Genomic DNA, 24,231 nt, shown 5'->3' with positions numbered 1-24,231 from the left:
AAGCCACCCCAAAAAATCACCCCAAACAAACCCAAACTTTGGAAGACCTCTAACTGTTCCAGCTAGTTTCAGTATTTGTGGGATTTTGATGTGATAATCCTTTCACACATCAGCTAGTTGGTGGGAAGTGTCTCCTCCCTTGGCTTCCCTTCTTGTGTGTGGTGCGGGAAGCAGTGGGCAGCAGAAGGGATGGTCTGCAGAGGGCCTGGGGTCCACCCTCGCATCTCGGCTGTGGAGAGGAGGTAGCTGGAAGCTTGATGCATGGAGCGTGTGAGTTCCTGGGGTGGAAGGAACCAACTCAAAGCTGCGTTTTGTTCCCCCGTGAGTGCGGGGCGTGTCCCTATTTCTCATTATTGTTATATTATTGGCAGGTCTTCTCAGCAAAGGATGTACCACAACGTTGCTCAAGTGTACCAGATCGGAACTAAAGCTCAAGCGGGACTGGCAGGGTTACATCAGTGACGCAGGCTTTAGCCTAATCACGACAACACAGATACCGGGCTCTACGGTCACGACCCACACCAAAGCCAAACAGCTTTTTCGTTATTGCAACTGAGGTATCGATATCACACAAGCAGAACGGGCCGATGCTCTGACAGCAGCGCTCGACATCCCCTACTCAGGGTGAGAGCACGGCCGGGCTGGCAGCTACTCATCCCGTTGGGGAGATAAAGGAGCCGCGAGCCGGCGGTGACGGGACAAGCCACAGGAGCGGAGGCTGGAGGAACACAGAGCATCTCTCACACACACACACCCACACACACACACACACCAGGAATGCTGTCACGGCGTGCGTGAGACTAGTGAGGAAGAGGAACAGTCAGAGGGGAGCTATTGCTTGACAGAATTACACACCGGGATAATTCAAGGACTGTGCCCCCCCCAAAGAAAAAACCCCAAAGGAAGTGAATACAAAAGATCTGGGTTAGTTTTCAGGTGGAGGTGAGGACAGGGCACAGAGGATGCTTGGAGGAGGCAGAAGAGCATCACTGCCCTGGGACCAGAGGCGAGTAGCAAGGCATGGCTGCGCTGGAAGACGGACATCAGAGATCTAAAGGAGCTGGGCAGAGGGTGGGCTGGGTAGGGAGGTTGGGGCAGCAGCTCCCTTTAATCACTGGCAACATGGTTTTCATTTTGGAGTGTGTGCCAGCGTTCAATCTTCTTGTCCTTGTTCTTCAAGCACTCATACCAGTGTTTCAAGCGCTCCCCCTTGGCCGTGATGCCGAGCTGACAGCCGCCTGGAAGAGAGGGAGAACAGATGCCACGTTTGGATATGATGCTGATGCTCCAGTGGACCATTTCCCTGGGAACAGACCCCACATTTGTGGCATTTCTCTCTACCTTCTGGATTTAAGATGTAGTGGAAATGATGAGAGCAGCTCTGCCTGCACAGAGGCCCCCATGTGACCCAGCAAAGTGAGTGTACTGTATTTGTTGGCCTGACACAAGCACCCAACCAACCTCCACAGTCCCATGTTAAAGCTCAGCCTGGGGTTCCTCGCAGAGCAGGGGACCTATGCATCCCTCCTGAGCATCTTATACATCCCTCCTGTGCATCCCTCCTGTGCATCCTACACATCCCTCCTGTGCCTCCCTCCTGCATCCCTCCTGTGCCTCCCTCCCACGCATCCTGTGCATCCCTCCCGCCCTGCATCAGGCACCAACTCCACACCCAGAGCATGGAGACTTGCAGCTCACCAATATAATCATTTGATTTTCCAATGTCATAATCCCAGACAGAAATGTCCAGCGATTTCTTGGCCAGATCACTGTGTTTTATATCATAGAAGAACTCCTGTGGAGGGAAAGAAGGAAGGAGAACACTCCCATCACCTCAAGCATCCCTGGAAAACCCACCCAGAAGCAGTTAAGGGATTGCAAACTATCTCTCTGTGCAGTCTGAATTCCAAACCCAATCAAGGGGACATTTAAAAGCCACTAATGAGGAGCCAACGTTCCTTCCCTGTGGCAGCTCTCCTTCCAGGACCACAGCATACTGTGCAAGCCCATAAGCCAGCTTCACCCCTTGTACCTAAGTGAGAGCTTTGCAGGGGTCCCACCACAGTGGCACCAGCCATAAGACCTTCCCCCCGCAGCGATGCTCATCCCACCCCACACACCCTGGTTGGGGTGCCGGGGAGTCAGCAGTGTGGGTGGCAGGGATTATTTGGGGTGTACCAGCACTCTCCTGGAGAAATCTCCCATGGCAAAGCCTTTCCTAAAATATTTCTGGGTGCAGGAGGGGGAAAAGAAACCTGAGCAAGGAACTGGATCTTGGAGAGTTTGTTTTCCACCTCCTCCACAAAACATAGGTGTTGGCTGAGTTGATTTAATAACTTAATAATATAAATGATACCATAATATAAAAAAATACACCCATATGTACCTCATTAAACTCAGGATTCAGTGTTTTCTTCTTAATCTGGGTCTTGTGCTTGGCCTTTTTTCCCATGTCAGGTTTCAGCCAACTGGGGGCAACAGAAAACAGCTGAAAAACTCAAGTGCAAGAACAGTGTGAGGTTAAGCTAAAATAACGTGAGCTTTGGGGCTAGAAAAAGATATTTAAGGCAAAGAAATGGATTCGCTGGTCTCTCTTCCCACCTCAGAAAATTATCTAAAATAAAGGTAAAATGAGTTAAATCCTTAATATGATTTTTTTTTAATCTTTTTTTGTTTTCCTGGATTGCCAGACAAGACGACAGGCAACCATGAAGACCTGCTTTGCGCAGAGTTCAGCAGAAACCCTTCTGGGGGAGCATCTCTTGCTCAGACACCAGAAAGCAGTGAGCCTGCCCATGTACTCAATGTCCATCCCAACCACGCATGGATCCCAAGGCTTCTTCTTCCCCCAAGTCATGCTAAAATAAATAGTTGTAGATGTTTTATGGGTGAACTCCACATGTCACTGGGGAGGGATGAGAGAAGAGAGGAGCTGAAATGGTCAGGGAATATAGAAAATGAGCAGCCAGGGTGGTCATGAGGGCAATCGTGTGGCCGGTCAGCAAGCCTGGCTGCTTGAAAACCCAGCCAGGAACATGCAAAAGCATCCAGAGATGGGGAGAAATATTTAAAATAAAATTAAAAAAAAAAAAAGGCAAAAGATATAAAAATAGCCCATTAGTGTTTACTACCACATGGACTAGTGTACTCAGCCAAGGTGGGTTCACCTAGAGAATGTGGGGAAAAAGTAGGGGCTGAGGCTTCACAGCCTGGCTGCAGATGCAGAACTAATGGTGTTAATGAGATCTCTGCTGGAAGTTGATTTAAAAACAGAGAGTTGCCATTTTCTGCTTGTGGGGAATGGAATTTAAAAAAAAAATAATAAAAATGAGAGGAAAAAATAAAAATGAGAGAGACTGAGAAAAAAAACTACTCTAGTTCTGCTCAGCCACAACAAGCTGTGCAAAATGTTCAACATGAGAGTCACTGAATGGGTTTTAGGGAGAACAGAGTTTGAGGTTTTTTTGGGAGAACCAAGAGAAAACAGCAACAAAACCCACAGTGGGGAATGGCTGCAGGCTCCTCTCCATGTCGAGCTTTATGAGGTTTGAGTTAAATTGATCTTATTCCCCACGAGCTGCTTGATGTGAGCTGCTCCCCCACTGCCTGCCACCAAATGATGTGCAGCTGCTCAAGGAGACCCCTGCGCCGTGTTGGGGCAAGAGCCAGGGGGAAACAGACATCTTATCTTTCTGGTTGAGGGGTCCATGTGCTCGGGAACCTACAGAGAGTGGATGGACCTATGGTCTGGGTTGGTCCTGCCAAGCTTCAGCCACGGCAGGAGCATTCCCACCTTGTACAGGCATTGCCAGCGTGCAGCTCAGCACTGTGTGAGCTCTCAAGGTGCTTGGGAAACACTCTCCTCTCACCAGTGGTTTTGGAAAGAGCTGCCAAGCCCATCAGGTCCCGCTCAAGGACTGCAGTGGCCCCCACAACCACATGTGACTACACCACTCCAGCCCCAGCTCCCACTCACAGCTTAACGAAAGGGTCCGAGTATCCGTTGGCGTCCATGGCCGCTAAATGCACGCAGCGCACGATGCCGACAATCAAGCCGCCCTGCTGGGTGCTGTACATGAGGGACACGAGGATCTTGCCGCGCTCCTCCACATCCCCGCCACGATCTACCTGCAAGAGGAAGGGACCAGAGATGGGGACACGGGGGCTGAGTTGAAGACCACCACCAGCTGCAGATGAGACAAGATGGGTACAAGGGAACCCTGTATCCCCATGAGAAACGATGGGTGAAACCCGCGCAGAGCGTGTCATCCTCCAAGGACTCTCACCTCCTCTTCGTACAGTGCCATCCCACGGGATGAGCCGGTTGTTCCAGCACGCTTCATCTTGCATGGGGAAGGGAAAAAGGAGAGACTGTCATGAGTGACCACAACTGGGAGATGGATAACTCTACAGCAAAACCACCCCAGCCCAGCCCTCCTCCTTGAGAGGGGACTTAAGTACACTCATCTGCTGCACCAACCTCCACCTCAGCAGACTCAGCATCGGGGAGCAGAGCTCAGGGTTGGAGCATCTCCTCCATGATGGCATACATCAGTACAGGCTGGCAAGGCAGAGGTCCCTGGGGTCACTTCCCCTGGATTCCCACCACACTCTTATCTCCTAGCTTTGATGTGTCACATCAGCCCAGACATGGGTGGGGATCCAACTCCCAGAGATGCCAGCAAAGTCAGGCACCTACAGCTCTTGGCTGGTTCCAGCTCCAAGCCCACCCCCCTAGCTCCCACCCATGCCGTTCGTTAGCAACCTCAACATTAAGGGCAGCAGAAAGAACTTTCACAGAGACTCACTGGTATTACTCTCTCCAGGCAGATGTTGAAGTTCTTTTTCTGGTTGGCTTTGAGTTTTTTCAAGGAAACTCTAGTTTCTCCAATAAACTCATTGTGGCCAAATTTATCTTCATCACACACGGAGATCCTGAAGGGAATGGGAAAGGTGAAACATCAACCAAGCTGGAGCAGGACATGACTCTGGAGCACAAAACAACTCTTGCAGGAGCACTGATCAGGAGATGGACAGAGCAAAAGCACCACCAAAGCCTCCACCTGTCCGGCTTTCCTCTGACCAAGCGCAGCCAGAAAACCAGACTTCTGCTTTGTCAGAAAAATCAATGTAATAATAGTAAAGCTAATGATTTAATATTAAATGTCTCTTTTTAAAAGCACCATCAAAATCAGCATCTTTGCATGAAGGACATTGATTTTTAACCAAAACATCTGCATTTTCAGGTGCTCTCTCCACACCCACATCGCTGCCAGTTCTCCCCTCCTGACAAAGACCAGCTTGTGACGCTGCGTGCAAGGACACCCATGGGTCCCCATCCCACCACACCACAGGATACCCCAGACCCTCTGCTTGCCTGAGGGTTTTTCTCTGCATGTCCTCATCTGTGATGCCATGGTACACCAGGGTCTCATTCCACACGGGGTTACGGGTGTTGCGCAGTGTCTTCGTCCTCAGCTTATTTGACTACAGCATCCAACCAGAACACGATATCGTTACACCCCTGAACCCATCCCAACCTAAATTTAGGCTCACAGACTCACAGAACAATGTGGGTTGGAGGGGTGTCTGGAGATCACCCAGTCCTACCCCTGCCAGAGCAGGTTACTCCTGAGCAGGCTGCACAGGGCAGCGTCCAGGATAACAGGGTTTGAATGTCTCCAGAGATGGAGACTCTCCAACCTCTCTGGGCAGCCTGCCCCAGGGTTCTGCCACCCTGCCAGCAAAGAAGTTCCTCCTCAGAGTTAGGTGGGACTTCCTGTGGTCCAGTCTGTGCCCACAGCCCCTTGTCCTGTCTCTGGGCACCACTGCACAGACTGACCCCTCCTCGTGAGCCCACTCATCAAGGATTTATCAGCACTGAGAAGATCTCCCTCAGTCTTCTCTTCCCTAGGCAGGAGTGTAAATTAAATGCTCCATCACCTCCAACTAACAAGAAGAGGTTTGACTGGATGTGGAGGACTCTGTAGGAGGTCACTGCTGCCTGCTGAGGATGTCACACCAATAAGCCATCAACCCCAGGGGAGCATCACTAACCCGACAAGCTGGACCTTTATGCAAGCACCAGGAACTCTGTCACCTGCAGTGACCAAGGCAGCCTTCGCCACCCGGCTTTTTTCATTGTCTGGGGTCTGCTCAGTCAAGGAGACTTGCATAAGGAAAAGGTTGCACAGAGGAGGCTGTGTGGGGCTTGGGTTAACAGCTCTCGTGGGCTAAAGGAAGTGACAGCTTGGAAAACAAGGAGTCCTGTCACTTCTTCACATGTCCTTCCCAAAACACACGTGCAAAATAATAATATTAAAAAAAAAAACAAACCACCCTTAAAAGAAAGATGGGCAAACAAGAAAGTAATAGAAATTGAAGTGATGCCTGGGACCTGGACACCTTGATCTTCTCTGCACGAGACCAGGTAATCCCCACACATAAAACAAAGCTTTATGCATCAATCCAATGGTTTTACTCTCAGTTTCGCCCCCCTGGTTTGACACTTAGCTCCTTCTGAGCAAAATTCAGCTGCAGGAAAGAGCTTTGCTGCCTCTGAGCAAGGATCCAGCACCCCTTGGGTACCAGTTGCCATCCCTGCCTCAAAGGTTTCTCCACCAAGATTAGCTTAGCAGGGCTGGATGTGAGGGTTCCAGGGATGTTCTTGATGGAGGGGAGTCAGAATTTGCCCGTCACAGGTTTAACAGGAACATGCTGCAGCTTCAAAGCCAACACATCATTCCAACCCCAGTAATAATTAGATTGTGTGTCAGATGTTTTGTGACGCTTTTAACAGCGTCACCTTGCCTGGAGCTCCCCTCCATTCCTAAGCACACCCCTTGTCTGCAGGATGAGCTGTTCCCTGGGCACGGGAGAGCATCCACAAGCATCACACCACTTTTCAGAGGTACCACCCTGAGTGAAAGAGCAGCAATGAGCGACTGCACGGAGAAATCAAGGGGAGAAAGCCTGTCACAAAGGAGGGACCTCAGGATAGGGGGGGGCTTTGAGAAACCTCTGCTCCATCCCCAGCCCAAAACACACCCAAAGCAGGCAAAGCCTCACCTTACTGGCTCCAGGCAAGAGGTGCAGCTTGACGTAGGGGTCTGCCAGGCCATTGGAGTCCATTGGCTTTAAGCCCTAAAAGAGAATCGAGAAAAACCCCGGCGCACAGACCCTCCTTGAGCAGAGCCAGAGGAGAGAGAAAGCTGCCCACAAACAACTGGGTAAAGACAAAAACGTGTCCAGCAAGGCAAGAGCATCATCCTGCACCCCAAGCAGGGCTGGGGCGGGGGCAGCAAGAGGCTGTGCTGCTTCCAATCCTGCTGCACCAGGGCAGCTGGGAGCTGGACAGATCTGAATGGGTGAAAGGAGGAGAAGAGAGGGGACCACTTACTTTGGCCTTGATGAGGGTGCAGTGCAGGGAGCTGTTGTCCTGGTCATAGAGCAGGCTGAACTCCAATGCTCCCAGCGTAGCTGATAGTGAGAAGAGGAGGAGGAGTTGGAAATAGGACACAGTTATGGGCTGGGAGGAAGCCCTGATTAGTAATAATTAGAAAGATTTGTGGTTCAAATGTGAAAGCTATTTAATGCCTGTGAGACTGTGCTGGTCTCAGCCAAACCACTGCGGATAAAGCTGGATGGATTCACGAGCTCCAGTCATTGGAGCTTCACAAAGGTGGAACTGCTCAGGGAGGGGAGACTGGGGCTTTCAAGCTGACTTCAATATTTGCCAGGCAAAGGAGGGGGTGATACCTTCTGTGGGCACAGCTCAGGGATGCAATGGCACCCCAAGACCCTTCCGAGAAGGTGTTTCAGCTCAGATGGCCACCATCTCCTCCCAAGGCTTGGGGTTCAGCCGTTGGCCCCGTGTCGGCCTGTTTGGAAACCAGCTGGCACTTGGGTGCAGAGTTAGCACAGAACTTCAGCTGGGTCCATCTGCCCCCACCTCAGCATGATTTATGCACCCGCTCCTGGCCTGGAGCAGCTTTTTCCCATCCTGGGTAGGACCAGGCTGGACAGGCAAAGCACAGCACCATCCCACCATGGGTCTCACCCTTGTGCAGCAAATTCCCATTTAGGGGAACAAATAGCTGGATATCAGAGCATGAAGGACTCTCCCAGGCAGAGACACACAACCTCACGGTGCAAGTCATAGTCCTGCAGCTAAAACCTCCTCAAAACCCCAGGCTGCTCAATGAAACTGCCCCCACCCCTCCAGAGGGATGCCCGGGTACATACTGCCTTCATCAGAGTCGTAGCTGTTGGCATCCTCCTCTTCCTCCTCCTGCGGTGGCTGCCGCAGTGGGGCAGCAGGCGCCGGCGGGACGGCGGGAGGCTGCGAGAAGGCGGGGGGCTGCCGGGCTGGCCTCTCCTCTCTGGCGGAGGGCACGGCGTAGCCCCCTCCTCGCTCCTCCCTGGCAGCAGCGCGGGCTGGCTCCGCGGGTCCCAGTGGAGGGCTCGCTGCAGGAGGGACCCCGTTAGCCCCAGGCACGCTCTGCCCCCCAGTCCCTTGCAGGGGGACGACTTTTACCTTGTCTCTCTGGGAACCGTCCAGCCACCCCAGGACCTGGTCTTCCTGCTGCCAGCGGCGCTGGGGACACATACAGCATTACTGGGGTGTTCACCTTCACCCCTCTTCCCCCGAAGCAGGCGGTCTGTGCCCACAGCAGGGCATCGGGGACCCCAGCTGCAACCCCATTGCATCCTACCTGGGGATGCTGCTGGACCAGGACCAGGAGCGGGACCAGCAGCGGCTGGCGGGGGCGGCCGTGGGGCTTGCAAGGAGTTTGTCCGCTTCACGCCTGCAAGGAGAAAGGGGGAATCAGCAACAGCCTTTCAGGGACTTAGTCTGCGTCATGGGGTTACAGCCAGGGAAGGGCGGCCGGAGGCAGCCAAGATAAGGGCTCAATCCTGCACGCTTTTGGAGGGCGGGCGCAGCCCGGGCTGGAGCAGGGAGCGTTTCACTAGGGGGACCCCGTGCTGCGCCAATCTGCCTGAGAAGGAGGGAGACGCAGAAGAGGTGGAACAAGGAGGATGGATGCTCTTGCAGCTGGCACTGGTCCGAGCTGGAAGGGAACGAACCTGTGAGCAACACTGCGAAGCCCATCACACCCCCGTCCTCCTGCAAGCCCGACCAGCAGCAATGCCCCAGGACCACCGGTGTCCTCGCAGGGCGCATCACACCCTGGGGCAGTATCAGGGCACAGGTGCACCCTCAGGGGTTATCTGCCCAAACACGGATTAAACCCCAGTGTCGAGTGCCCCTCTTCAGCCATCTCCCGGCTTTCCTCCCATCAAACAGGGCTTGGGCATTCCCCTGGCCATTCAGCTTCACCAATTCAATCTGCAAGCTCATCCCCTCCCTCGATGAAAAGCCATCTCTGCAAATGTCTTTTCCCTTCTGGAGGCACCTGGGGAGGATTCAAGCCCTACTGAACATTGCCAGCCACCCGTTTGCATCACAGGCACTTACAATAGCTCAGAGCACATCAAATCTTCATGAAACAAGAACTGACATCCTCAGCCAGGCCTCTGCCAGCCAAGCACAGGCTCCTGCCGGCAGGGCTAGCCTGTGCCCACTCCTTCGGCAGCACCTTGTTGGGCACATGTCCACCCCGGCGGCAAAGACGGTGGATGGGGAGGGTGTAGCAGCATCAAAAATGCTTCTCTCTATGGTCCCAACCTGGCTGCGTCACATCCCCGCTTACAATGAGGCCAGTAAGTGCTGAGCCCACTCCCATCTTTGCTTACAGCTCTCACATCATGTGGGTGACCTATACCAATTCCTGTCCTTCTGTGGGCCACTATGTGCCCCCCTTCATGAGGAAAAGCACATTGGGTCCTGCCTCTCTTCCCTGTTTCCCCTTTACCCCCCATCCCCAATCCCACCGACACCTCAGACCTCCCTATCAGCAAACCCCACGGAGCTGCTGCCCACAGCTCCTGCCAAACAGCAGGTGAATGGCGCGGGAAGCTGGCACGGGTGCTCTGCGACACGGAATCCCTCCGTGTCATTTGGTGCTGCGTGTCAGGCCCGCACTACCCTTCATAGCTGGCTGCATGCCCCTGGCCCTCTCCCCGCACGCACACCCAAGACCGCACAAGCACGGCTCTCACCAGGGCTCCTGCTGACCCCACTCTCAGTGGTGTAGTCGCGGCTGTCAGCATCCCCACTGGTGTGCTCGCTGCCACACGGGCCCGGCCGGCCCTCGGCTGGCTTGCGGCTGGGTGCCGGGTAGCTGCTCTGGGCAGCTGCCGTCACGTCGCTGCCTGCAGGGAGAGAAATGAAAGCTGTGGTGAGGCTGGTACCCTGACCCCAAAGGTGGCCTGGTGATGCCCAGCCTGGGTGTCAGCAGGAGGAGGAAGAGGATGGATACGGCTGCTGTGGCATCACCCCATGATGGCATCATGAGCCGCCCAGCACCTGTGGGATAGCAGGAGGGCTCTGCACCATCAGACCCACACACCATGGTGGGGGAAACCCAAAGGACACAGGAAACCATGGGGACACCAGGAGACATGAGAGCCCTGGGGAAAACATAGCCAGAGGCATTCATCAGCCCATCCTCAGCACCCATCAGCCTGTCCTCAGCACCCATCAACCCCCTGATGCTATTATGGTTCCACAGTCCCCACAGGGACAGGGGGGGGATCATATTTTCCTTTTGCTGATCATCTTCCATTTATTAGTGAGACAGTGGTGACAGCTGCCTTTGCCTCTTGCTTTCATCCACTCAGCAGCGTCCGTCCCAGTGGATAAATCCCAGCCACACACACCAGGGTGCCGAGGCTGCTTTGCGGGTGATAAATTGCAGCCCACGGACGTGATGGAAAAGGTCTTGGTGCTCACCTGGCTTATGCCAGAGACACCAGGTATAAATCTTTGCTGCGACACAGATGGGATGTTTATCCTTGGCTGGGCTCTCAGGGTCGCCAGGCACAAGGAGAAAGCAAAACGCAACAGATTGCAGGTGGGGGGAGGGAGGGGAGGTGATGCTGGGGAGGAGGGAAAACGAGCATCCGCAACCAGGAGCCGCATCCGCAACCAGGAGCCGCATCCGCAACCAGGAGCCGCATCCGCACCAGGAGCCCCCGCGGTGCCGGAATGGTGATGCGATACAAGGATTTTCCCAGGAGCTTTAGGAAAATCCTGGGTACATCGCAAGCACGCTGGTCCCTGGAGGGACCTACAGAGCCTGACAAACCTTCCTCGGCTCCCAGGCAAGCCAGAAGCTTAAGGAAAGCAGCCTGTTGTGAGGTCGGGAAGCTTAATGGCACCAGCCACTGTCGTGATTAAGTAGCCTTAATTAAGTGGTTTCCCCAACTGCTGCTGCATGGGAAGATGAAGTTCATTTCTTGGTGTGACTGGGCTGGGTGCAGCCTTGCCAAGGCTCAGCCAGAGCTGAGCATGGGCTGCGGCTGAGCCTGGGCACACACACAGGTGCTCCCCTCCATGTGTACTCCAGCCTGGGGCTTGTCCTGACACCACAGCAGGATGCAGCCCCACAGAGCATGGCTTGGCACACGGCTGTGCCACCCACCCTACCTGCAGCCCACCCAACACAGAGCAAAGCCCCAGGCAGACGCAACCTGGAAATGGGTTGTGGCCCCAGGAACCAGCAGATAAATCCTCCTGTGCACTGGGGGCCATTTCCCAGCTGGGCACAGGATCCCAGGGAAGGGAGGAGATTACTCTGGGTGGGGGGGTGGGGGGGGAAGTCATGCCCACAACCCCCCACTGCTGCCTCCACGCAGCTGAGGAAGGCAGAGAAAAAGGCTGCCCTCAGCCCGAGTGCTACCCAGCATAGGTAGCTGGAGGAGCTGGGAGGGGGGTGGGCAGGTAACCTCGTCACTCCGACGCCAAATTATGAGAACAGGGGCTGTATCCAAAACAAAGCACTGGTGGCAGAGCCAGGCTGGGAGCAGCCCCAGCTCCTGCCAGTGCCAGCAGCATCCCAGGATGAGAGTGCAGAGCAGCACAGGGCACAAGCACGGTTAGAAAGATGAACCCTGATGAGGAACAAGCCAGGTTGGATGGGGCCCTGGGCAACCTTGTATAGATCCAGGCCTGGAGGTTGGTGGCCCTGCCTGTGGCAGGGGGGTTGGAACTCTGTGATCCTTTGGGTCCCTTCCAACCCCAACCATTCCATGATTCTATGATTCACCCTGGTAAGCAGGAGGCACCCACTGCGGCTGCTCAGCACAGCCCCCTCGGCATTGCCATTAAACACGCCAACACAGCCAGAGCCCCTGAGTACTGGGGGGTGGAGCAATATATAACCCTAAAGAAAGACTGCGGCATCCTCCCCTTGCTCTGGTACCCGAGCACAGCAGGTGCCTGGGTGCAGGGCAACGGCATCAGGAGCTTTGGGAGGTGCAAAAATCCCAATGCATCCAGAGCAGGGAGCAGAGCTCGGTGGCTCTGTCCATCACTGACATGCACAACATCTCCCCATGAACCTCCTAAAGCTTCCTTCAGGAGTTTTTCTAAGGACTGCCATTAAATAACCAAAAAAAGACCTGCCAATCACCAGCAGCAGGAAATGACACCCACAGAGGCAGCTCTGCTCAGCACTCCGGCGGTGGCAGCATTTCAGCCCAGGCATGGTGCAGTGGGTGGGCAAGCCCCAAAATAACTCAACCCCCATGTGAGGGCTGGCAGCAGCAAGGAGAGGTCCTGCCTCTGCAGCTGCCCTGGGAAAACACCCCAGGGAAAGGCATCAGAAGGGAGGAAGGGAGTGAGGGCGGGGGGGGGGGGGTGCTTGGCACAGGCAGCAGCACAGGGGAGGGTGGGAACACCAGTGCTTACCATCAGAATCCTGCTCAGCCAGGGGCCCGGCGTCTGCCTGGCCTTGGGGCACAAACAGAGCAAGAAGGGGTGAAGCTGCAGCCCACCCACCCCACCACCTCCTTTTCCCAGGTTTCCTGCGCTATTTGTATCCTTTCTAGCTTCTGCATCTCCGTGTTCATAGCCAGGCAGTGCTGGGACCCCAACCCAGGGATCCCAGACCCCCACCCAGGGCTGCTTTGCTTGAGGATGTCCCTGCAAACCCAGCTGCCCCAGCTTGGGCCGCCCTCAGCAGGGCAGTTTCTGTGCCCTTAGGAAAACAGGCAGCAGCCACACGAAGCTCTGGATGCCCTTTTCTGGAGCTTGCCCTTGCCATCAATAGGGAGGAGACCCAACGCCTTGCTGGCCAGACCCCAGCCCCTTGCACAAAGATGGGGGGGAGTCAGCACCCACCGTCACCTACCTCGAGCGGGTGTGCGGGAGGGAAGTTTTGGGTCCTGGGTGGGAGGCTCCGACGGGCTGGCCTCGCTCGAGGCCTGGGGTGCCTTGTTCTTGCTGACAGGCATTGGCTGAGGCAGCACTTGCTTGGGCAAACCCTTGAAGAACCAGGCTCCAGAGCGCTTCCACACCTGGGGGTGCAGGCAGCAGGGTGGCACCCACGTCTGGGGGGAGCACCGGGTCCACACCCAGCAGCCTTCATACTCCTGCATCACCATGGTCTGCCTCCGGCACGCAACACTGAGGGATGCACTGCCATACCATCACCACCACCCCCAGCCCCTGCAGCGACCCCAGAGCCTGTCCTGCTTCTCATCTTTGCACACCGCAGGTGGCAGGGAGCCAACCTCTGGCCACAGCAGCCTCCTCAACCCCCAAGACCCCCAACATAGAAAAGATCATCCTACAGGTGCCCAAACTCAGGGTTTCATGGTGCTGGGGGACAAGCTGGAAGTCCCTGGAGCATGCCCCAGTCTGGAGCTGGTCCTGTCTCAGAGCTCTGGGGTGGGACAGTGCATCAAGGGCAGGGATGGAGGAACTCAGGAGCTGGCACACTCACCTCGCGCTGCTCGCTGCAGATCTTGCAGAGCCAGATGGCATGGGGCCGGCTGTTGGTGGTCTCCACCCCACACTTGGTACAGACGTTCTGCAGAGAAACCAAAGAGCCAGGTGGTGGTGGGGACACCATGACTGCCAAAAGGTGCCACCAGACCAGTACGCACCCCTCTGGAGCATGAGCTTAATGAGAGCTGCTTAACAAGAGCCCTCCCAGCAGGATCATTGATGACTGCGGGATGTCCCTGTGCCACATGCGGGTGGGTGCTGGGCGACTCAGATGCACTGAAAGCCCAAGGTGCCCAATTTTGATCAGGGAGGGAGGGATGTGTGGGTCCAGGGAGGTCACACCCAGCATTGGGGCTCAGGAGAACCCCTCACCTTCTTGCAGTCCTCGCAGACGACGCAGGCGGATCCCCGCGGTCCCAGCTGCTCCCCGCAGAGGATGCAGCGGTTCACCCCATCTCCCAGCACGCTGCGGCGCATGTCCTCCAGCCGGGTCATGAGTCGCCTGTCAGAAAGGGGACAGGGGCTCTCAGGAAAGGGCATGGCATGGCTGGGGTATGGGGATCCTCTGCCTTCGGTCCAGCTGCTCCTTTTCCCCAGTGAGGTTTCCAGCAGAGCCTCTCCTCCTCCAGCCACAGGAATGCAAGCAGGGGAAAGACACATCCCAGAGAATGTGTATGTATCCCAGGGAACATCATGTTGCATTATTATATTATATTCCTCTCTAGCTTTACACTGAACGACTAGTAACTTCCACTGATGCTGCCTGAGACTGGACACTGGTCCCAGAGCCTGCATACCCACATGTGCAGGGACCCCATCTATGACAGCACCTTTGTACAAAGCAGTTTGGCATCAATCAGTAAAGCAGACTTGCTTTGGCAAGGGGGGTTGTACCCGATGATGTCTTGAGGTCCCTTCCAACTGCTACGATTCTGGGATTTTTCCTACAACCCACACAGTCCCATTGACTGCCCATGGAAGAGCTGCAGGAGATCTTGGAAGAGATCTGTCAGGAGGACTGAAGGAATTAATTGTGTTTTCTCAATTTGTAAGGGGAAAAATAAATAGATAAGTGAATGGTGTATCATTTATTTTATGGAAATTCTTAGCCCTTCCAAATGGAATGCAAAAAGCCCACTGGAGAGTGGGCTATAAAAACACATCTGCTTACTGCAAAGGTAAATAAAACCCAATACCAACCCAGTTAAACACCTTTTTTTGGGGGGGATAATAACAAATAAGGCCTTGGCAAAAGCAGTTTGCAAAGCAGGAGTGAGCTGCCTGCTGAGCACCCGCAAGCTGGCGGCGAGTTGTACGCTCAGTTAACCCAGAATCCTGGCCCTAAAAATAGCACCAGAAGGGAAAAAGGATGCATTATTTATGCCATTCAGCAAGGAAGGAGGAAGAATGAAGAAAGGGAGGAGGAGACCCAAGCCCACCGGAGAGAGCAGCAGCCACCCCCTCGCCCACAGGGCTGCCACCCGCTCCCATGGCAGCCTGACCCAAATCCAGCAGTGCCACTGGCACTGCCATAAGAAGAGAATATACACCTGGTGTTTAAAAGCCATTTTCCTGCAGGTCTGATGACGCCTTCAGGTGCCAACACATCTGAAACACCCACAAACAATATACAAGCTCCCCCTGTATCAGGTACCTCCGCGGTTGGTCTCCAGCAGGATGGCTGGGGGATGTGGGAGCGCAGCAGCATGGCCATGTGTGACAGAGGAATAGCAGCACAGGGAAGAAGAAAACAAAGCACTGTGGAACATGCAGCCCCGTTGCGGTGTGGAATGACTCGCTGCAACTAACGGGAGCATCTCGAAGCGTGTCATCAGCCACTGAGTCAAGCCCAAAGGGGACCAGGCGGCTCTGTGACTCGGTGTACGTTATCTGAACAGCTCAGTTCAGCTGCGTTAACACCCACCAGAGAATTCCCCACTTGCCTTAAGCAGCAGCTAACCTCCCGGCTTGAGCGTGCTGAGGATCAAGGTGGGTGCTGATGGGGAGGTGTCTCCTGATGCACCTGCGGTCTGTTCCCAGACAGGAAAGCTGGGCTGGGGCTGGGCAGCCGGGAGAAATCACTGCGCCCTGCAGCTACGGCGTCAGCAGATGAGCTCACAAAGTTCCTTCCACGTTCATCGCCTGAAGTTTCGGCAGCAACACAACCGCGCTCTCCAGATACAACGATCCTGGTTCTCAACCTGAGCCAGGATTTGTTCAGGGAAAAACCAAAACCCAACCACCTTGTGCCACAGCATCCTTTCCCACCTTTCCACTCTGCTACGTGCTAGACGAGCTCCCAGCTCTGGCTTCATTCCCGAGGCGTGTGTCTGCCTATCCCTGCCCTTGAGCAGCTGCCTGCTGCTTTGCGGATGATCCGGAGGTGATTCCTTCCTACAGAACAAGCTGCTAGAGCCATTGTCCATCCTCAGTGCCTCCCCAAAGCTCCGCGGCCGATACACCCCATCACAGACACTGAGGTCCCAGAGATTTCAGGAGAGCTGCATCATCCCCTAAACACCTGGCCAGCAATGAGCACTACTCCAATTAAAACATGGGAATTAGCTGCTCCAAAAACACTTCTTATTTAAATAAGAAATGAACCACGCCACGGCTGTTGCCAGCCTGTGTCTCGCCCCATGCGATGCAGTGTCCCCACAAAGAGCCCCTCCAACAGCAATAACCAAGGACATCCAGCTTCTGCCGCAGCTCATTGCTCCCACCTCATCAGGGGAAACGTTTTGGGGGCAAAACCCTTTCTTTTTCTAGCAGCAAAGCACATGTATGAGCCCATATCTTCTGCGATTTCTCCCCCTCCCTCCTCCTCCCAACCCTGCCAGAGCTCTGCTCCAAGGGAAGCAGCTTCCCGTTGGAAATCTGCAAGCCCAAACAAACTTATTATAGAAACTAGAACAAATGGCACAATCAAAGCAGGGCAAAAAAAAAAAAAAAAAAGAAAAAGCTTTTGCATTTCAAGAGATTCGTTATTTAGCTGCAAAATCTCTCCCAGGCTCTCAGATACCAGAAGCTGCTCCTTCAGAGCTTGGTTTTAAGAGGTGGGGGGGGAAGAGCTGCAGCAGTGAGTGCACAGACCTGTGGCACTGGAGCCAAACAAAGCCCATTTGCCTAATGAAAACATCTGTTCAAGTTGAAAAAATTTGGGGTGGGGTCTTTTTGGGGTGGAGCCCGGGTTTCTCTTCAGCTCCATCCAGCACCACCCGACCTGTTCTCCCACTACCAACCAGAGGGATGCCCTGCTCTCGCTCAGGCTTTCTGCTTTCCCAAAAGCTTTCCTCTCCCTCTCCCCATAGACATCATCCATTTCTCCTTTCTATTCCACACCAAGCAGCCACCCAGCTCCATCCTTGCGCACCTCTAGGACTTGCAGCAGCATCTTCCTTATCATTATGCACACTTCAAAGTGCCCATCCCTCCAGCCCTCTCTAAGACTGACTTCAAAGAGCAGGAAATATGCTGCAATTTGTTAAAATAGGAGGGGGGAAAAAAAACCCACCCCAAGAGAGGAATAATTGAAGCCAGTGGCGAGGAGCTGGCTAAGCCCAGCACCCAGAAGCATCCCTGCTCCCAGAGACAGCCCCGCGGAGCTGGAGAGCATCCATCATCTGCCAGAGAAATATATATTAGTCACTGATGGGAGCAAGACATAAGAACCAGGCAGTACACTATATCTGAAATGCTCAGCATGCACCTGGGATGATAACAGCAATAAAATAGTCCTCTGATAATACGATATGGCATGATACGGTATGACATGGTATGACACAGTATAATATATAACATGATATAATATGGTATAATATATAATGCAACATGATATAGTATATAATATAATGTCTGCCTGGCCCCATCAATATGATTTGGGAAAGCAAGGCAAGCAGCCCCAGGGCAGTGAGGGCAGGAGCCCGGGTGCTTTGGGGAAAGGGCTCGTGATTGCAGCCAGACCTGCAAACACCCTGCAAACAACGCCTGTGGTCCCAGGAAGGTGGAGGGTCTCATAGGGATGCAGCGACCCAGACTGGGACAGAGGGTCACCAGCATGAAGTGCTGATGATGTCAGGAAACAGGACTTAACAGCCAGGCCGGCGCGCAGGGGTTTGCTGCTTGTAACTATTCACTGAAACGCATGGCTAAAGATGAGCTTGGTGGGTTTTATATCATGTCTGGGAGGATGCTCAACGCAGCGGACAATGAAATGCTGCACTGGGATGGGAGGACGTTGGGATCTGCGAGGAAGAGCTAGACCCGGGAGGAAGGACCAGACCTGGGAGGAAGGAAGGATAGGACCCAGGATGAAAGACAGGACCCTGGGTGCTCCCTGACCCCACACCCGAACCAGCCACCACATAATGGCAAAAAAGAAATCTATATACGAAACAAAGGAGGTCACAGAGTGCCTCCAGAATTAAGCACTGACTCGCCTCCATGGGGAAATCATGTGCCTTAAAGGGCTGAATATTAAATTAAGGCTAATTTTAATGGTATAAAAGAGACAAGAAAAGAAGCTGAGCTATAAATTAAAGAAAACATAATTAAAATCAGGATGAAAAATTAGAAGCAATTTTCTTCCCTGACTAGTGCACAGGTAACTAAAGGTAAAGCATCATCCCAGCTTTTACAGGTGAACTTTTCAAAGCTGCTAGGGAGGAAAGATGCCTGGGGAGGCTGCGGGGGCTCCATACATTTCAGAGTGTCCCTCCTCATGCTAACGCATCCCTCCAGGTTCTTGCTGCCTCCTGCAACGCGTTACAGGAGGGTGGTTAGCTTGTAGGTTCATCCCAGTCTCAGAAATAAGAGGAAAGGGAGGGTTTTTTTAGGTTTAACACCCCCCAATGAACCCAAATCCCCCCAAAATATTCAAGCTGCACGCAAGCTGCCTTTCGGCCATGAATTAACCTCATCTCTTCTAGAAGCTGGCAAATCAAGAGACGTTCCTGTCTTCCATCAACAAATACCCTGCCCTTCCCAGCCCCTGGGTTTTATTTTTGTGTTGTCTGAACAGGAGGAAGAAAATACGAGACCGTGGTCCTCAGGGAGCATCTCTGCTGCCGGCCACCGAGGTTAATGACTTAATCCCCTGCGACTTCAGCCATCTGCTCCAGCATTACGCCCGTGTTATCCCAGCAATAAGCAGCCAAATTAAAATGCGATCCCGCTCGACGGCTGGTCCTCTTGGAGGAGAGGTGAGAGTCTGTGACCTGCAAGGAGACAGTCAACCCACTGCCCTTGTAGAGGGGTCGGGAGGGAAGGGAATGGCTGTACCCAGGCAAGGGTATGGCCGGATCTGGAGTGATGTGTCATGCTGCCCCTGGGAGAAGCAGCTCTGTGCCGTGAGGCGCTCTTCAGAAACGGCAATTTCTAACTTTGGATGGTTTAAGATGTTTTCTTCAATGCCAGGAGCAGGACGGACCTCATTAGGCAGCAAGAGCAGGCTTGGAAGGTTATTGATGGCACCCAATTATAGGTGCATAACAGCCAATTAGTGCCTGCGGGTGCTCCTCCTGAACCGCAGCTGGAGCATCAGCATCATCACCACTGCTGCTGCCGGAGCACTGCACCAGGAGACAGCAGCAAGATGCCCCAGGGACCCCCCAGGCACAGGCACAGGCCAAGCAGAGAGGGAGGAGGGACAAGAATGGACGGATTCGTCCCTGCCATGGGTCCGCTTCACCCTTCAAGCCTTTTCCCTGCCAGCTTTCAGCCCCTGAACTGGATTATCCTAATCCCCAGGCGGCTGTAAAGTCCTTCATCAACTCGTGCCCAACACGCTTGCACTGTTTAAGATGATTTCAGCCCCGATTATCCTTCCCTGTGCTATGAGACAATGACCCAGCCAAAAGAAAAAAGAAAAGAAAGAAGAAAAAAACTCCACCCTGCAACACACCAAAGTACCCCTGTCCTACAGCCCTCATCAGCATCCAGATCACGTATCCCCTGGGCCTCCATCCATCCCTTGCTAAAAATACTCTTTTGCTAGATTAATTTGAGCTGGATTTGACACAAAGTCCAATTCCACGAGCATCTTCTCAACAAACATCATCGATTTGTTCCCACCCTGCCCCAGGCAGCTGAAGCAAGGGACTCATGGGACAAGGGACACGAGAGGGCAAGAGAAGATGGATGGACATTAAACCAGGAGGGGCATCAAGGCAACAGGAGTCCCTTTGCCTCCAGCACCAGCTGTAGGTTTCATGAACGCTCAGGTATTGTCTGAGAAGCTCAAATCCACCCCCTCAAACCCACCCACTTGTTAAAAAAACCCCCAAGTATTTACGGCATGGAGGGTACATTCCCTTCAAGTAAGCTAAAGTTAACCAAAAACCAGGATTTTAAGGCATCTTCCTTTCTTTTATTTTATATCCCCCCCTTAGAGCAATGGAAAAATCCCAGAAAACGAAGTTTTTCTAGGGGCACCTCCCTGGAGCATCCTGTCCAGCTAAGGGACCGCTGTCACAACCGCTGCATCTCTGCCAGGGGCCAGCCTGGCAAACCCGGATTATTTTGTAATATAAGGAGCTCTTCTGGATAAGGTCCGAGCGGCTCCTGAACGGGGTGATGCTGTACGAGACTGATATAGACGCTGTCCCATATTTCTGTCGCTGCACATCCTACAGCTCTTGTTGTGCAAGCCAACAAACACAAAGGAGTTGGCAAAGCTCCTGCCTACGCCTACACACAGGAGGCAAATCAGCTGCGGCTGCACATCCGCCAGCCTCCCCTCGCTCTACTCCCGGCACGAAATCCTCCGCCCGGCGTTTTCATGAATGAGGAGGAGAAAAAAAAGCCTCCTCCGGCGTGGCTAGCAAAGGTAAAAGGGAGAGTTTCTGCAGGTTTCCACGTGGCCGTGGTGATGTACCATGCAAAAAACCTTCCTCCTGCCAAACACACTCACAAAGCCCCCCCTTAAAACTCCCACTGCTCAAGTCAATCTAAGAGGAATCCAAAGAGCATCATCTCAGTGAGGAATTCTTACCATGCAAAGCTGGGGGAATGCTGTTTGTAAGCACTTTTCCCGAGGGAATCACTGCTGTTCATCACTGCTGTTCATAACTTCTTCCACCTGGATTCTGCCCCAAAGCTGGCAGAGGAAAACATTGCATGGGGTGATGCCAGCAGCAGAGCTACCCCCAGTGCCGGGGGGTGTACACAGACCCCAGGCAGTGCAAGCAAGCTTCAAGGGAAGGGTGAAGCTCTTTGCAGACCTGATCCCTCCTAAGAAAGTTCTTCTAAAAGCAAGTAAATAAACTCATTGCTTGTGAGGCAACGGGCTACAGGCAGCCAGGAAGATGACGTGCCGCAGCTGGAGCAGCCTGTGCCTGCCCAGCAAACGCCACACTCGATGTTTAAGGGTTATTAAGCAGTCAGGGAACAAGGTTTTGCAGGTGTGGGTGGGTCCCCTCCATGTTTCGTCAAGCATTTGCAGAGCCTGAGCTACAAGAGGGGCTTTGAGGTTCTCCAAGAACCTCAAGAGAGTGTGAGAACTACCTTGGGTATGAGTATTGTCCCTGCAAGGAATAAAACACCAAACTGAAACAAAGAAAGGAGTCAATGCTTAGGCTCAGCAAGAATAAAATGCTCCTCTTTAAGGATGGGAAAAAGCATGACGCCTGACAAATGGGATTATGGAGATCCCCTCTGGAAATCCATCCCCAGCACAGCAGGTCAATACCCAGTTATCAGCATTATTTCACCCAGCACCTTTGCCCCAGGGAGGACAGAGATGGGGTGAAAGCGAACACGGGCACTTCCCGCCCTCTGCATTGACACTGGGAACACCCACAGCACCCACGAGCGGTGGCAGGTACCCCAGCACAGATGCGGCTGGAGCATCCTCAGCACACAGCCAGCCCTGAGGCTGGGCATCACTCAGACCCACACAGCTTGCTGCCGGGTGACAAGAAGGATTAACTGCCAAGCCACACAGCTGGAGGCGGGTGACAGATCCAGACACATTCCCAAAACAAGGCAAAACGCCTTTTTTTGGTGACCTGTGCCTCTGTTCACACTCACGGGTGCTCAGGCTCAGGACTGGGTGGGCAAGCAGCTTCGCTTCCCAAACTGAGATGTTATTAAGGATCCCTTCTGGAACTCCCCCCCCCTCCAAAAAAAAAAGAAAAAAGAAATAATAACAATCAAGGCAACTGTAAATTCTTGGTCCAGAGCAGAGCAAGACGCTGGGCAGCTCCCTCCCCTGCGCACAGGTTCCTCCTGGCCAAGGACCAAGGCTGCTCCGAGAGTTGGATGCTCAGGAGAAACACTGCACTGCAGTAGCTGCCGGCCAGGAAAGCAGCCAAGCGAGCGCGTTTCCCCACGGGCACCGGCAAGGCTCAGGGTGCCTCCTGTCCCACCAGCGCGGTGCCACCGTCACCTTACCCGATGCGCTCCTGCTCCATCTCCTCCATCTTCTCAGCCCGGGCGATGACTCGGTTGATGATCTCCTTCTCCTCATCTGTCAGCTCCTCGCCCTTGCGCTGCCGGTCGGGCTGGCCACCCCGTGCTGTCCAGCCGGAGGGGAGCCTGCGGGGATGGGTGGGGGGAAGAGACGGACAGGGGAGCAGTGGGACAGGGCTTTGTCCGCAGATCATGCGTGTGCATGCACATGTGTGTGGGCAATCACACAAATGTGTGGGCAACAGCCAGGCACCAATTCCCAAGCCCAGGGAAGAAGGGGTATGATACCTCCCCATCCTCTGAGCTCTCCTCTAGCAGGGAGGCTGCAAATGGCCCCCTGTTCTGCCCCCAGTGCCCCCCATCCCAGCTCTTATTTGCATTTTGGTGGGGTTTCATAGGGAGAAAACCAATTTCCTCTGCAAAACTATTCCCATTACCTCAGCATTGGTGGCTAGTTTTACCCCCTGCTCTCTGACACGTAATGCCAGGTCTGCTCATGAGCTGCAGAACCGGGGCAAGGGCTGCAGCAGGAGGTATTTTTTTTCATCCAATGTAGGAGTTTTTCCTCTCTCCTAACATCATCTCCAAAGACCCTTTTGCACAGCAAATTAGCAGACGGCAGAGGGGCAGCGCTAATGAAGGACAAAAAGCAAATGCTTCTCCTCTGCTCATCCTCCTGCTCTTCTAAAGACCTAGGTCTTTCACCCCTGGGTCTGAGCACACCCTCTTTAAACTTCATTAGAGCCCTGTGGAATGCTTCCCAAGATTAACTGTTTTTTTTCTTGCACCCAGGGCAAGGTTTTTCCTGTTCTCCCAAGACCAGTGGAGTAGTGGGCAAAGACCAACACAGCGGGGAAACAAAAAAAAAGTGAGTTACTTACTGCTCCTTCTCGCTGCTGGGAGGCACGGGGAAAGAGAGGGGACATGGATTAGGTGGGAGAAGGGATGAGGCCAGCTCAGCCTGGGCGCAGCCAGCACTATGTCCTTCTCCAGGGTGACAGCCCCCAACAGCACATCCCTCCCCGCTCCTCCAAAGCGGTGCAGATGCTTCACCCAGCCCCTGCATCCTGCGGCCACCCGAAACCAGCATCCATCCGTGGGCGATGCCACCACCCAGATGGGTGGGATGGAAAGCCGCTACGCTGGTGGAATGCAGCATCTCCCGAGCATCCCCCTGCATGGCAGCTGTGCTGGAGGGCGTCAGACGGGGCTCCTCCTCAGCACAGAGGTGTGTGTGTGCACCCCTACCAACCCTTCTCAGGGGGTTCGGGAGACAATGTGGCAAAGTGTCCCGATCCAACCCCTGCAATCCCGGCGTTGGAACTGGGGCAGCTGCACCCACAACACCTCCCACCCCAGTTGATTCTCCTCCTTCCCTCCCCGCCCCAGCAGTATCCCCGTGCCCCCAGCACCCTTCCTCTCACCTGGCCCGGAGAGACATGGTCCTGTCGCTGGGGTACATCCACCGGTCAGAGCTGCCACCCACCACCGCGTCGGTCATCACCGGCTGCCACAGGGACACACGGAGAGAGTTTGGGCACGTTGGTGCTCCAGCAACGAGTGCTGACTCGGAATGTTGAGCAAGTCAGTCACGTCGCTCACCCTCCCAACGGCAGCGATGCCAACAACGGTAGCCCAGAGCTTTCAGCCAGGCTGTAAGAGGGGAAAAAAAGAACCACCCAAAATCAGGCAGGCACAGCTTTAGGTTTGGCTTTCAGAGGAGTGGGAGCAGGGAGAGGGACTGGAATGTCACCTTAGCCACTGTCTCCGTACCATGCGCGAGACGCGGGAGCCTACAACCACCACCCTCCCGGGAGGGCAAGGCAGCTGTGCTCAGTGCAGAAGTAATTAATGAGATACCTGACCTCACATTAATTATGAGGCTTCAGAGCTGGGAGGAAAGAGGATGTTTCTGTTTCAGAGAGAGATAAGTCTACAAGCGAGGAAACTTTCCCTCCCCAAAAAAA

At 54.0% G+C, this 24,231-nt stretch overlaps 1 protein-coding gene across 1 annotated transcript; it reads right to left on the bottom strand.

Moving 5' to 3' along the window:
• Positions 1-1,107: 1,107 nt before the first annotated feature.
• Positions 1,108-23,765, bottom strand: RPH3A (rabphilin 3A; the record flags this gene model as incomplete). Its single annotated transcript, XM_084271935.1, has 20 exons — positions 1,108-1,238; positions 1,699-1,795; positions 2,387-2,468; positions 3,977-4,128; positions 4,287-4,343; positions 4,809-4,935; positions 5,378-5,487; positions 7,069-7,143; positions 7,400-7,479; positions 8,245-8,466; positions 8,537-8,596; positions 8,715-8,807; positions 10,123-10,275; positions 12,815-12,856; positions 13,257-13,422; positions 13,851-13,937; positions 14,228-14,357; positions 22,247-22,390; positions 23,146-23,160; positions 23,689-23,765. 20 exons carry the CDS (start codon positions 23,763-23,765, stop codon positions 1,108-1,110), a joined length of 2,100 nt encoding a protein of 699 aa, XP_084128061.1.
• Positions 23,766-24,231: the final 466 nt, after the last annotated feature.

Source organism: Gallinula chloropus (genome assembly GCF_964237585.1).
Source record: "Gallinula chloropus genome assembly, chromosome: 17".
Lineage (NCBI taxonomy): Eukaryota > Metazoa > Chordata > Aves > Gruiformes > Rallidae > Gallinula > Gallinula chloropus.
The sequence above is the reverse complement of the archived record's forward strand: the minus strand, read 5'-3'. Positions and strand labels throughout refer to the sequence as shown.